The sequence below is a fragment of the Phocoena phocoena genome, chromosome 14 (assembly GCF_963924675.1).
Source record: "Phocoena phocoena chromosome 14, mPhoPho1.1, whole genome shotgun sequence".
Lineage (NCBI taxonomy): Eukaryota > Metazoa > Chordata > Mammalia > Artiodactyla > Phocoenidae > Phocoena > Phocoena phocoena.
Window position 1 is genome coordinate 64527255 of NC_089232.1, and position 15808 is coordinate 64543062.

Sequence of the window (15808 nt, forward strand, 5' to 3'; positions counted from 1 at the left end):
CATAACAGTGACAGCGTCGCTGCGATTGGCTCTTTGTAATGTGCTCGCCCATTGGCTCCCGGAGGAAGGTTCTGATTGGCCCTCCCTGTTGTTGATTCCGGAAGTTTACCCAGGACAGGAAGTTCACTTGTAATTCGTGGAAAGCTCGAGCTTCCCGCTGGTTTTTGTTTCCGTTAAGTCAATTCTCTTCTGGCTTTTCTTTATTTCCTCTGCTTTTGTTAACTGGGCGGGTTAAAGAATTTTAGAACCGGGAATGTTTTTAGAGGTCAGCATTGGTCCGCACCGGCCCAAGATCCCAAGATTCCGTTTACCTTAGTCATTAATTAATTGTATAGTATCTTGGCTTAAATTATATATCATCTCTGAGACTCAGTTTCCTCATCTGGGAAATGAAGGGGGCTGGATTAGACTGATAAAAAAGAAGATAAACTGTAAATTGCCACCCAAAGACTAGGGCTGTAGTCAAGCCACATTCCTTTATGAGGGAGGTAATTGAGGCCAGAAAAGGTGAAGAAGGAACAGAAGTACCTAAATCTTCTGAATTCTAGTCCAATGCCCTTTTCTTTCTTTCTTTCTTTTTATAAACTTATTTATTTATTTATTTTTGTCTGTGTTTGGTCTTCGTTGCTGAGTGCGGGCTTTCTCTAGTTGCAGCGAGCCGGGACTGCTCTTCGTTGTGGTGCGGGGACTTCTCATTGGGTGGCTTCTCTTGTTGCGGAGCACGGGCTCTAGGCACGCAGGCTCAGTAGTTGCGGCACATGGGCTCAGTAGTTGTGGCTCACGGGCTTCGTTTCTCCGCGGCATGTGGGATCTTCCTGGACCAGGGTTCGAACCAGTGTCCCCTGCATTGGCAGGAGAATTCTTAGCCACTGCGTCACCAGGGAAGTCCCCAATGCTGTTTTCACTATAAGGCCCTGTCTGCTGATAAACTTACAAATCCATCTAATTTTTGAAGTTTTTAAATAGATATACTTAATTTTAATATCCAAGCTACATTAATGTGACTTCCAATTTGGAGAGGGAGAGTTTGAGGGTATATTATGAGGACAGCCTTGGGGAAATAAATGATAGATCAGCGGTAGAGCAATGGGAAGGCATGGCCATTAATGTGTAAAAGGGAATATTGAAAAAATTCTCACAGGAGGTAACAATTAACTTGGTACTTAAAAGATGAGTAAAAATTTTCAGCCAAAGAGGTGTGGGGGGCTGACAGCCTGGGTCATAACATTCCAAAGATCATTTAATGGACTTGGGAAACTGGAAGTCATTTAGTTTACTTGGACCTTAGTTTACGTGGGAGAGAATGGCTACAGATGAGACTGCATGAATAGGTAAAGAAGAAATCATGAACAATCTTGCATGCTATTCGAAGGATTAAAAAATATTTTTATGGAAGTGTTGGGGGAACCATTAAAGGAATTAGAGCAAAGGAGTGACATATCAGATATTCGTGTTACAATAATTACTTAAACTGTCCACAGTAGTGGATGTTTTGGTTTGGGAAGCAGAGACTGGTATTATTTTTTTTTTACATAAATTTATTTATTTTTGGCTGAGTTGGGTCTTTGTTGCTGCGTGCGGGCTTTCTCTAGTTGCGGCAAGTGGGGGCTACTCTTTGTTGCGGTGTGCAGGCTTCTCATTGGGGTGGCTTCCCTTGTTGCAGGGCATGGGCTCTAGGCGCCTGCGCTTCAGTAGCTGTGGCGCACAGGCTTAGTTGCTCTGCAGCATGTGGGATCTTCCTGGACCAGGGCTCGAACCTGCTTTGGCAGGCGGATTCTTAACCACTGCGCCACCAGGGAAGTCCAAAACTGGATACAATTTAAATGTCCATGAGAATGAGTAAATAAATTTTGGGATAGCCATTTAATGAAATGATACACTGAGAATCATCTTTTAGAGTTATTTCATGATATGGGGGAAAACAATATCAAAATTCTTTATGAAGTGAAAAAAATCTGTTTTTTTCACTTTCACTTTGATCTGCTCGTGATCTCAATTTGCATATGCTCCCAACATTATATAGATACAGAAATATAAAAAATATAACTGAAAGTATAACATCTCAAAGTGTCACAAGTGATTATTATCGTGGGTGGCTTCTGTGCTTTTCTATATTAAGCTTTTCTATGTTTTCCAAATTTTCTGAAATTAATATGTATTACTTTTTTAATTAAAAATATTTTATAAAGATAAAAGCAGTTTAATTAGTTTCAAATGGTATAGAAATATATCCCATTCAGCGCTTGCTGTATTTTCTTCATTGAGTCAAGAGGTAATTATCTCATTAATTACATACAAAAATGCTTTTGCAGAATCAGCTTTTTAAAAACTAGAAAATGGTATGTTCACTTTTCAAACATAAATAGCTTAATCCAGGACCATCCTCAATAAAATGTGGTGGATGAATTATTTTAGATACTAACCAGCAAGCCCTGATCATTTTTTCTCTCAAGACCTTTCTCAGTCAATAGTCCTGAGTCCATTGACCCAGATATCTAGAGCATCCGTGGTTGGAAGGGGGATGACCCTACTCCCTAGTTTCCGGAGGCTTTCCTGTAGTATTCAGGAAGTCTGAAATTCCCAATCTTCTGTGAGGAGATGGGAGAAGCAGAGAGACAGACAGTTTGTAAGGCAGGGGTGGAAAACATGCATTCAAAGGCTGAGATGTAAACTGCTGACTTGGAGCAAGAGGAGGAAGGAGCCACATCTTAGCAGTCTCCTGGCAGCGGGCAACCAGATGGGATCCACACTGGGAAACAGAAATTACACACCACCCAAGCCAAGTGTAACACTCAGGATGAGTATACCAGCAACAAGTTCCATCACAGGAACTGAGCTGAGGAGAGGATTCTGATCCCCCTTATTGCTGTTAGAGGCAGAACTTAGACTACATCCTAGGAAGGAGAGAGGGAAAAGAAAAAGTCAACAGGAGTTTTAAGTTGGAATATGACTAAACTATAGATCTGAATAGACTGAGGGCTCACTGAACTGGAGAAACTGACCTCAAAATGAGTAGATTAGAATTCTCCCATTAACTTAAATGGAGGTTGTATCAGACAGCAGCTTGATTTATAGAGAAATAAAGTTTGCGTCTTTTCATACCTGAGTTTATAACTGTGAAATTCATACACTAAATCAAAGGCAGTAGAATCATCATAGACTCATTCCAAAATATTTCCATTGTAAAAATGGACTGATTGGTTTGTGCTTTACCTAAAGGAATTATTATATAACTAATGGTGGAATATTAGTTAAGCCTTGGCCTAACTGTCTTCTGTATACTCTTGCTTAAATTTTTAAATCACCTGTGGTGGAGAAGTAATCACAAATTTTTTATAGGACACTAATCAAATTTACTTACCCAGATTCCTACTTGTCATCCCCTAACCACTCTTATTCAGAGAATCTTAAATTTGATAGAGATCAGAACTAATTCAACTTCCCACATAAAGCAAATACTAACCTCCTAAAGAATTCATGCCAATTAGCTACTAAGACAATAGTCAATGTGAAAAGGTACAACAGAGCCCATTTCAGTGGGTTTAAGCAGAAAAGAACCTTATCGAGGATGTCAGGTAACTCACAGAATCTTCAGGAGGGTCCAAAGAACCAGGATTGGGAGGTTGTGCAAGCAAGAGCAGGTGATTTCAGGGCTGCATTGCTCACTTGGCAACCCTACTGTCTCTGCCATTGGACACAGGCTCTGCAGGACACCAGAGCTGGAGCAACTGTGCTACTGTTTCCACAGCTGGATATCTCTTCGCTATTTCACCAGGATGGCTTTCACATTGGCACCATGTTGGCTCCAAGTGCAGTCTCATATTGGTTTCCAATTGGCAGAACCCTGGGGGTAAGTACGCACTAACTTCAAGGGACGTTGTGAAAAAGGGGTTTTGGCTTTTGCTTTGGGAATGTGGGTTTCATAATTTGGGAAACTCCCCAATTATTGGAAGGGTGTTTTAAAATTCAAGGAGAGCAAAAAGCATGACCAGTTACCCTAAAGCAGTGCATTTTATCTTTGGGAGTCTTTGGCATTTTGAATGAAATATTGATTCCTTGTAAATAACATTTATTTGTCATAAGCATCTGAAACCTGCTCCTTCTTCCCTATGCCACGCCCCTGTAGACATCTGAACACAGCTATCAAAACTCCTTAAAGTCTTTTTTCTTCTTGACAAATATCTCCAGCTATTTCAAATGTTAATTTTAGGATAGGATTTCAGGCACCTTGAAAATCAACAATCTGTTCTCCCACATTCAGTTTCTCTTACTAAAGCCTCTCTTATATTAGTGTATCTGAATTATTAGACAGGCCAATTGTAAGGAGTGAGGATGGGGAATTATATAGAGTTTTTAAAATATATTTTATATATATATATATATATATATATATATAAAGCTGAGAATAATAGACATGATATACCCCTACTTTCTAAAGGAGTTAGTTACTCAAGAAGGTTTGGCCCTCCTTTATTAAGGCATACTAGGAAGTTGCCAAAAATGAATTGGCCCAATAGCTTCCCCTGCCACTGACTTTTTGGGCAGAAGACTAGCAAAATTCTAGAACAATTATTAGAGTTAGGAGTTACAGGCCCCCAGGGAGAAAAGTATTGTGACTTTTCCCCTCCTTCCCCATTAAATTGAGAGTGAAAAGCATGAGTATCTATAAATGTTTAAAGTCACCAAATAGCACTCATGTGGTACTTTCAGATACAGTAGCTCAGATGATGTTCAAACAATCCTGGAACAAGCTGGGGATTGTTTTACTGCTAATAGGCTTAAGCCACCACTTTACTGCTAAGAAGCTTAAGTGACTTGTTTTAGAAACAAGATGAAACCCACACTTGAAACCCACACTTGAACTCAGGTCTTTTGGCTCCAGAGCCCTGGGCATTTCCACTTTGCCACACTCCCAGGAGAGTAAAGGGTGGGAAGAGACTAGGAGGAAAAGCAAAAGGCAAGGGACATAGCTCTTGGAACTTCTTCAAGATGCCAAGATTTCTAGTACGTTATCCATTCTAAATTCATTGAAAACAACTGACTGCAAATCCATGTGCAAAGGAAAGTGATGGGGCCACATGGAGGATGTGCATGAAGGAATGTGGATATAATTTTGCTCCTTTTACCATGATATTCTACAGCATTAGTCTCCTGCGGCTGCTGTAACAAAATACCATACACTGGATGGCTTAAAACAACAGAAATTTATTCTCTCACACTCTGGAGGCCAGATGTCCAAAATCAGCATCCCTGGGCTGAAATCAAGTTGTAAGCAGGACCATGCTCCCTCTGGAGGCTCAAGAGGAGAATCCATCCTTTGTCTCTTCTAGCTTCAGGTGGCTGCCCCTGTTCCTTGACTCACAGCCACTCCAATCTCTGCCTCCATAGTCACATTGTCTTCTCCTTTTCTATCTCTTTCAAATCTCCTTCTGCCTCTCTTTTATGTGGACACTTTTGACTGCATTTAGTGCTTACCCAGATAATCCTGGATTATCTCCCCATCTCAAGACCCTTAGTTTAATCACATCTATAAAGATACATTTACAGGTTCCAGGGATTAAGAGTTGATATATTTGGGTGGAAACTACAACCACATTTCTACACTTCCCCTTTCTATCCTGTTTTACATCATTTGTTACTACAAAAGTAATAGGTGTTCGTTATAGAAAATCAGAATATATGGATAAACAAAAGAAAAAATTTGAAATTACTCCCCAAAGAGAAGTAGTATTTATATTGTTGGTGCCTATCTTTACAGTTTTTTCTCTGTGAACACACATTTACATATAGGTTTCACTAAAATTTCAGAAATCCAGCTGATGGCACAGCCCTTGATCTCACTTCAGAGACGCCCACCTCACAAGTTGGGAAACACTGTTGTTACTCCCATAGAAAACCCAGAATGTAGAAATTTATTTAGGGTAAAACTTAGGTATCCCTCTATGTCAGGTAAGTTAATGTCGGAATGCTCTTTTTGAAATAAGAAGTTTTGTAACATAAAAATTTCGTGATTGTGCAAAGATGGGGAAAATGTATGCAAGAATGTCATTCTCAAGAGAAGTCCTGGGAGATTTCTCCATTCTGGGAGCCGAGTGTGAACTGGCTTCCTGGAGTTTGTGACCACAAGCTCTGAATGTGTGTGTGCATGTGGGAGCCTGTGGCTCTTCATAGTTGGAGGATGCCCTGAGCACTATCAGTTGGGTGGGCTGATAGTGGTGGTCCATTTGTTCTGTGCTCACCTTGCCGAGGACCCTGGTGACTAAGAGTATGCATTTGCTAGAAGTCTCCTGGGACCCGAGGTACAGATGATAAGCATGGCTTTGGCTGCTTTGCAATAAACTTTAACTAACCAAACCAGCTTATTTCATTTCTTTCTCTTTCTCTCTCAGTTAATGACAAAAATTAACGCACACTAAGTGTTCAAAACACTTTGTTTTCATTTTAAGCTATAGAATAACAAACTAACGGCAGTAGGATTCATATGTTGTGAATAAACAGGGAACAAATGAGTAATTCCTTTCTTGTTGTGAATTTCCAGCTTTTGCATCTTTAAGCTCGTTTCACTTCTTTCCCCAGCTACTTGAACTTACACTCATCTTCCCTTTTTGATCCCTTTTGAACAGTTTGAACTGTGTCCAAACCATTCTTACTATGCTTTGAAAAAAAAAAAAAGAAAAGAAGAACTTGGCAATGTTTGCCATTTTCTTACAGTCCCCGGCCACAGAATGAGACTTCAGATCTACAGGAACACCAGGCTTTGCTGTGAAACAAAAAGCAAATGAAAAGAAACTTTATTTTAAAAGTGTCTTTTGATCCACCAAGAAGAGGGCAACTGGATTGTTCATCCAGGTACAGTGGGGAGAGAGAATGGGGTTTTAAGTGGGTTTTGGAACCTAATGTTGAAATTTGGATTTACATTCATTTAAAGTTTGTGTCTGGTGGGTATGAAAGCCTTAACACTGAAGAATGCAGTTTTGCTTGGCTGGCTGGACTTGCCTGCAGGGAGACTTTTAGGGGTGGTGAGTCTGGTCTGCTGGAGTTTCATGGGGTTCTTCAGAATTGATGTTTAAATGCATGTTAAGTCAGAGGGATGCATTTGTGTTTACTGTGAGGGAAAGGACTTTGAAAATACTTTTTGGCTTTACAGAAATGAAACCTACTGTTGTTAGTGAGACTGCTATTAGAGTTGCAGGAGGTCAGAGCTGAAGAGCCCTGGGGCACTGCTCAGTCCATGCACTCCCCTGAATTACAAGAAACCTGATATCTGGACAGAGCAGTGAAGGGAACCGCTGCTTACAGGATACCTATTATTGATAGGGTCTTTACAGACTTTATCTCAGTTAATCCTTACAACCCTGGAGGAGAGAGGTGGAAAATGTAGAGAGAAGTCAAGTGACTTGCTGTAGGTCACGCGGCTAATTGTCTACAGAATTAGGATAGAACCTCGTCTCCTGTCACTGTTCCCTTTAACAGTTCAGCGCCCTTCTATAATACTAATTGTGTTAGTCTGCTCGGGCTTCCATAACAAAATACCACAGACCGGTTGGCTTAAACAACAGAAAGTTATTTCCTCACAGTTCTGGAGGCCAGAAGTCCAAGGTCAGAGTGTTGGCAGGTTTAGCTTCTCCTGAGGCCTCTCTCCTTAGCTTGAAGACGGCCGCCTGCCCACTGTGTCCTCCCATGATCTCTCCTCAGGGTGTGCATCTCTGGGGTCTCTCTCCGTGTGTCCAAATCTACTCTTCTTATAAGGACACCAAGCAGATTGGATTAGGGCCCATCCTAAAGGCCTCATTTAACTTAATTACATCTTTAAAGCCCCCCATCTTTAGGTACAGTCACATTCTGAGCTATTGGGGGTTAGGACTTCAATATATGGACTTCGGGGGGAACACAATTCAGCCAATAACATTAACAGTAACAATAATATGTGAGATTGCTGGAGTCTATTGGAGATCTAAGAGCATTCTAGACTAGAGCCTTTTTACTAGAAAGGGAGACAGATAACGCCCACTGACCATCGCTGTCCCAACTGCTCTCCTGTTTAATCTTCATAACAGTCCTAGGAGGTGGATATTATCCATGTCAGTGTTTCAGATAAAGAAATCAAGACTCAGATAGGTAAAGGTACCCATCTCATAAGCTGCATGGTGAGGATTTGAACTCAGGACTGCAATGCCAAAGCTCACACACATCTTCCACTTCTGTGTGCTGCCTCTCTGCTCCCATTATATATAACTTTTCTCTCATTTCATCCATAAGTTGTAGGAATGGCTCCATAGACATGGGTTTATGGGTCCTGAGTAAATTCCGTTCTCTAAGGAGGTCATGTAACCATTTTGAAGAAAATATCCATTTTTAGAATTAGTGCTAAATATTATTTCCCAAAGCACAAATATAGGAAAAGGACTTCTTCCATGTAATTCAGTTATTCTCTGGACATCTTGCTTAAGGGTGGGACCTGGGGGGTGTTCAGAGCAATAGCCAGGGTCCAGGGGAGCAAACTGGTCAGAGCCTTATTCTTTCTGCCAGTGGGTAACAATAGGTGACCCGAGCTTCAGACTACAGGCAGATTTTCTTCTTGAGAGCAACAAATAACTAGTTGACTATCTCTGAGTAGGTTTCCTGATCTAGTCACAGACTTCTCTGTGGGTAGGAAGACTATTCAGTATCCAAACTGAATATGAATTTTTAGCATCTTCAGAATCAGCTGAGATTGCTGCCTGATGGTCCACGTAAAGTTTTAATCATTTTAGTGGGCGAAGTGACTGGATGGCTAACTCTGGGACTAGTTTATTCTCTTTACATGTGAATATAAAAAGCTTCTTGGCCCCTTCCTCTATCTTCTTCCTCTTTTTTCTGTTCTCACTTAAACTCTAACCTAGTCAGTGGAGGACTGATTCCTCCCAGACCCACCCTTTTTTCTGGGAGGTGTCTAGGAAGGGAGGGAAGAAACTGTAGTAGCTGCTATCCTTTCTGTGTGCCGGTCACTATCCCTTGACTGAGGACTCCCAGGCTGTCAGGGCTAGAGCTGGAATTTGAACTCAGTCCTGGAGTGAAAATAGGCCCTTGCTCACACTCACGAGTTGTCTCAATCCGTGTTTTCAGGCTCTTTCCCCCATGGCTCCTTTCCTATGCTGCTTCCTCTGCCAAGAAATAGCCTTTCCCCTTTACTGCCTGGTGAACTTTGGTTTCCTTTAAGAACAATTCAAAAGTCACCTCTTACAGGCAGAATTAAATCCCTCCATGGGATTCCCCCTACAACACTGAACTTCAAACTTTTACTGACTTCAACACACAATAAGAAGTAAGACATCACTACCCAGTGCCAGGATATACAAGTAACTGAAATGAAGCTTTCCTGAAAAAATACAGTACATTCTGATATTTTAATTCTATTTCATTTTTTAAATTATTCTAATTGTAACACACTTCAATTGATATCATGACCTGCTAATGAGTTCACTAGTTTGAAAAACTGCCCTCAAAGAAACTCTTTCTTCCTTTGACAGCTTTTCTTGCTTCTCTCATCTCTGAAAGCCTCAGATCCTCTGGCTCCTCACACAAAGACAATGGGGCCCAGTTCTTTGGTGCCCCATCCATTAGCCATCTAAGTTCCATTTTAATCTCATTTATTTGTCCAGTGATGAAAAGTTTGGCCCTAAGAGCATGACTATTTGTATCTCAGCTGGGTGTACCTAGCATATTTGACATTTAAACAAATCATTTTGTACACCTCCCTCCTTCATATAAACTAATTTTCAATAATAGTCACACAACAAGATTAATGATAGTAATGGCAAAAAAGGAAACTCAGAAAGTGACAATTAATTTAATGTGGTAAAACACATGTAACATGAAATTTACCATCTTAACCATTTTTTAAAAATTAGACATTGGATTTTATTTTACTTATTTGTTTATTTTTTTGGCTCTGCCACAAGGCTTGCAGGATCTTAATTCCCTAAACCCGTGCCCTCTGCTGTGGAAGCGTGGAGTCTTAACCACTGGACCACCAGGAAACTCCCCCATCTTAATCATTTTTAAGTGTACAGTTCAGTAGCAGTTATGTATATTCACACAGTTGTACAATCTCCAGAACTTTTGTGTATTGCAAAATTGAAACTGTATCTGTTAAGCAACAATTCCCCATTTTTCCCTCCCCACAGCCCCTGGCAACTACCATTCTACTTTCTGTTTCTATGAGGCAGTTTACTACTTCAACCACCAACTTTATCAAACTCTCACACATCAAGCCAATATTTCCCCTGCCCTAAGTCACTCCCAGGCCACCCTTATAGTCCAGAGTCTACTGAAATTATTCAAACTATCCAATCCTAAACTTGCTGAACTTGCCTACCCTGCATCACCTGTTTCTTCCTGTGAAAACTGTTATAGAGGCTCTGGGCTAAGCTTTCTCCTTAGCTCCTTCTGCCTCCTAATCAACTCTGGTACTTCCCCATGAGGCCCCATGTGGTCCTGTGTGGCACGGCAGGCCCTCCTTCTCTTGCGAATCATAAGTAATAAAACATTTTTCATTGGCATTGACGTCTTCATTTTGTCACTCAGTTATCTCTGTAAATTAAATCCTAGGCACAATCAATCAAAACAACCACAGATGAGTAAAAAATATTTATAATACATGTATTTGACAAAAAAGTTGTATTCAGAATCTATGAAGAACTCTTGAAAGTCAATAATAAAAAGACAACCCAATTTGTAAAATGGGCAAAAGATTTGTACAGATACTTCACAAAAAGTTTATGAATGAACAATAAAGTACATGAAAAGATGCTCAACATCATTAGTCATCAAGAAATGAAAATTAATATTACAAAATGAGATAACACTACCCATTCATTAGAATGGCTAAAATTAAAAAGACGGATAATGCCAAGTGCTGCTGAGGATTTGGAACCACTGGAACTGTTGATTTTATCTGCTGGTAAGCATGTAAAATGGTATGACCACTTTAAAAAAGTTTGGCACCGTCAATAAAATTAACATACACTCACCATATGACCTAGAAATTCCACTTCTAGATTCTCACCCAATAGAAATGAAAACGTATGTCCACAAAGGAATGTTGATAGAAGCTTCATTCATGATAGCCAAAAACTGGACACAAACCAAATGTCCATCAACAGAATTAATAGGTAAATTGATCTGTTCCTACAATGGAATACTGCTTAGCCATTAAAAACGACTGAACTACCAATTCCTGCAAACAGCAAGGAGAATCTCAACAGCATGATACTAAGTGAAAGGAGCCAGACACAAGAGTACCCCCTACATTTGTCCATTTACATGAATTTCTAGAACAGGCAAAAGTAATTTATAGTTAAATAAATCCGATCAGTGGTTGCTTTGATGGAAGCTAGGAGGAATGAATTATAAAGGGGCACAAGGGAACTTTCTGCAGTGATTGGGAATATTCTAAATCTTGACTGGGGTATTACTGACTTGGGTGTGTACATTTGTCAAAGCTCCTTGTATTTTATTGCATGTAAATTTTACGTCAATGAAATTGATTTTTAAAATGAGGCAGTTTACTACTTAACTGATATAGAAATGTCTCAAAAATATACTAAATGAAAAAAAAACATGTCAAACATTATGTATAGTGCATCCTTTTTGGTGTGGGGAAAAAAATACAAAAGTGACAATGGTTGCTGTCTTGATTGTTTCTGTTTTGTTAGTTTTACAGAATGAGTAGCCGTTTTACAGAAAAAAGAGGACAGTATTGGAGTCATCTTTGACTTCTCCATTTGGAACTAATATTGTCTATTGAGATATAGAAAGCTGGAAAGCTTTTATTCAGAACAAGTAAGTATACTAGAAATCGAATCTGCATGATTGTAGAGCGTGTTTCCAAATACGGGTGATATTGAGCAGAAAATCAATTCATGCCTTTCTCTGATCAGTTATATTGATATATGGAATGCCCATCAAATATTTTTCTGTGGTTCTGAGAATTCAGTTATAAACGTGGTGGCCCGTGTTAAATGGCAGAACCACAGATAAGCTAGGACTTTCACAGAGAGTGACTGTTTTAAAATATTGGTCCCCTGACATCATGGGAGGCTAGATCCTGGGTTTGAAAGATGGCTTCTGGGAATTTCCTGTTTCCTGGTACATTGCCACACACTTTGAAAGGTTTTGCTATTAGTACTCAGTTCTAAATAATTTGGGACTTGTGTGAGATAAGACACATACATTGTCCTAAAACCTCAGGAAAATCTGAAATAATATACAAATTTGGGGGATATTGATTTGCTTAAGGAACATTAAATAAAAGGTACCATGTTCAAGGTCTGGGTTGCATGTTTAACTCTTGCAAGAATGTGATCCTAGATGACTAAGAATATAAGCCCAAACTATCCAATAGGTTTTTTGTTTGTTTGTTTTTGTTTTTTACTATTCCAAACACTTTATTTTTTAAAAAATTTTATTGGAGTGTAACTGGTTTGCAATGTCGTGTTGGTTTCTGCTGTACGGCAAGGTAAATCAGTTATATGTATGCATATATCACCCCAATGTTCACTGCAGCACTATCCAATAGTTCTAATGGTAAATGCGTTCTCACAACTTTTTCATCATGGTGAGGTTTTTCATTTTAATCTGTACCAAATTCATTTATTCAACAAATGTTAATTAATTAACCACAGTTCTAGGCCCTGGGGGTATAATATCAAAACAAAGCATGCTTTTTGTTCTCACAGTGCTTACAATATGGTGTATATTTGCGAGTGTAATTCAGGAATGGAGGGTACAGGGAGAAGGTGGAATAAGGGTAAAATAGACAATAAACAATATTTATTTGAAAAATGATAACACAAATAAAATATAAATAATTGGTAGGTGCAAAATGACATCTCATTATGTTAATTGTGTTTTTATTTCTGTGGGTGTTTCCAGAACACATCTCCTATTTGTAACAGTAATTGAATAAAGACGCTATTCTTTCTGATCTCTTTGTCAGTCCTGAAGATGCACTCAGGAAGAATATTACATGATCTATCTTTTTATCAAGTCAGCAATTCAAATCTGAGTCCCTTCGGAAGAAAGAAAGTTCAGCTCTGTTCCACTAGAAATTATCTCCTGTTGGAATTTTCTTATATGCTGAGAATATTGTAATACATTAAGATTCTATTCAAGAATCAAAAGTACATTTATATTTCCTATATTACCTGAAAGCATTTTTCCCCTTAGTGCAATTTGTTGCCCCTAATTTCTTCAATGATATGTCTAATTTTTTGCCTATTGAACATGAATGTTCTTTTATACAAGCTTGCTTTTCATTAAACTCTCTGGTTTTTATGGTTGAAAAGGAAAAAATATTGGTCTCTTGCCATCACCTACTCGGGCTTACCCTCCTGGTCAGACAGCAGAGAGATCTGTTAAGATCATTGTGAAGAAACACGTAGTAGATCTAAGTGGCGACCAAAATGTAACTCTTTCCGCTTTGATGACTGGGTGTAGACTATGGTATCCAATGTAGTTACTAGTAAGTAGCTATATGTGTCTATTTAATGTAAATTTAAATAAACAAAGACTAAATAAAATGTAAAATTCAGTCGCACAGTCACGCTAGCCACATTTCAAGTGCTCAATAGCCACATGTGACTAATGGCTCCACTACTGGACACAGCAAATATAGAACATGTTTATCATCTCAGAAAATTCTACTGTACAGCACTAGTCTAAACAGAGATATTCTGCTAAGAATGAATACTGGATGAATGAATAAGCAGCATGGTTTTCACTTAACTACTTGATAAGAGAGGAGTATGGTAGTCCACACTCAGGGAGATACCATGGCTAGTAGTAAGAACATCCTACAGTTACATAGCAGCACACTTTTCAAATTTTAAAATATTTTTATGTCTGTGCCTTATGTGACTTTATTCAGTCTTTTTCATGAGCCTTTTAAAGAAATAAAGTATCAATATCTTAATTTTACAGCTGAAGAAATGTCACCTCCAAAAGGCTAGTCCTGTGATCTTGCGGTGGTCTCTAGGCCTTTCTAAGTGGCTAGAATCAGACTTAGAGGTTGTCTCCATAGGGAGGATGTAGAAGCCAAGAAAACAGATGAGACCCCAGAGGGCGAGAGAGAGACTCGCTGACCGGCCATGTAGACAGGGATGTGGTAACGTTCCAGCTGAGGTTAGCAGTAGAGATCTGCATGGGGACCTGGGGTACGATCCTGGGGGTCTGAGTGCCTGATGGTGTAATTCAGACCAGAGATGCCTCAGGGTCTTCGGGAGGAGATATCCACTTGGATGAGTCAAGAAAGATTTGAAAACCAGGAGCAGCCTAGCCCAAGAGGAAAAGTAGTGCAGACAGTGTCTGAGAGTACAATACCAGGGAGGCACTTCTCCGAGCTGGCATGGACTGCCTGGGAGAGTTAGATCTTGGCAAGGCAGACACAGAAACGAGACAGCTTCTTCAGGGAACCTCACTGTGAGAGGTGAGAGAGCTTAAACTGAATACAGAAGACTATTTTGCAGTGATACTCTTCAGAAAATACCAAATTCTATGGGAGATAAAATGTGCTACTCCTTTGAGTGTTGACAGCAGAAAAATGGCTAAAAATAGTAGCTAACATTTATTGAGCTATTACTTTGTATGAAATACTATGCATGAGTTCTCATTACAAATTCATAAGTAAAATACTGTTCTCAACTCCATTGTACAGACAAGGAACCAGTGGTATACTACAGCTGGTTCTTACTGTTTTGTGAGAACTCACTGTTGAATTTTTATGATTTTTGTTAGCCAGCTGACATACATTGTTAGCTTGAATTTGGCCTCAGTGGGAATATTTATAACATGCAGATTGGTACGTGTTATGAATTCAGGCCTTTACCCCCAGAGAGGCAGTGTGTTCAACATTTATCAGCACAGCATTGAAATAAGCTCAAAGAGGTTTAGCAACTTGCCAAGGTTACACAGAAGGTAATGGCAGATCGTACTCCAGTCTCCCTACTTGAAAGCGCATCGTCTTACCCCTGTTACCTTAGTGGGGATGCTTTTATATCAAGGACAAGATTGCTCACTTTACTTTGTTATCAAAGAAAAAACGTCTTGCTCACCAAGGACTCTGGGGTTAGGAATGAGGGTCTTTACAGAGCTTTTCTTGAGGGCCTGGAATTCAAGCATTTGGCATCTCCATAACTCAAGATAGGTCCAAAGGGAAAAAAAAAAAAAAGCATGAACCTAATGCCCTGGCAACATAATGCTGATATGCACATTTTGTATAAATGATTAAATATGTATATTTCTCCCCCATCCCCTCAGTGGATTTCATAAAGGAGAACAGTCAAATTCTCATTCAAAGGATGGGAGTGACTGTTATAAAGCAAATTTTGGATGAGCTATTTGTATGGAATGTTCTGAATTACGCAGAAGTAAACATCATTTGCTGTGAGAAGGTCGAGCAGGATGCTGCAAGAGGGATCATTCACATGATTTTGAAGAAGGGTTCAGAAGCCTGTAACCTCTTCCTTAAATCCCTTGAAAAGTGGAACTATCCTCTGTTTCAGGACTTGCATGGACTTAGTAAGTATTCGTTTTCTTTTAGCTGTTCTACAAATAGAATAAATCATGAAGAAGATCCATAATCCCCATGACAGAGCCTCTGCTCTCCTCCCTCCAATGCTCTCATATCACTGGGCATTGGGCTTTGGTTATGTTGAGGAAAAGCTCAGACACTCTCAGGAAAACAAAACAAAACAAAAAACTCCCACTAGGTCACTTGATGGTGAAGCCAAATAAGTAACTCCAGGGTAAGGGAATAAATGATTTAGCA

At 39.5% G+C, this 15808-nt stretch overlaps 1 protein-coding gene across 1 annotated transcript in view; it reads left to right on the forward strand.

Annotated features, from left to right (window-relative positions):
* Positions 1–11723: 11723 nt before the first annotated feature.
* NLRC4 (NLR family CARD domain containing 4) overlaps positions 11724–15808 on the forward strand; it is a 33710-nt gene continuing 29625 nt past the window's right edge. Inside the window, exons 1-2 of the mRNA XM_065891131.1 lie at positions 11724–11823; positions 15298–15558. Of these exons, the coding sequence (XP_065747203.1) occupies position 11823; positions 15298–15558 (262 nt within the window). The 5' untranslated portion in view covers positions 11724–11822. The remainder of the gene's footprint in view (positions 11824–15297; positions 15559–15808) is intronic.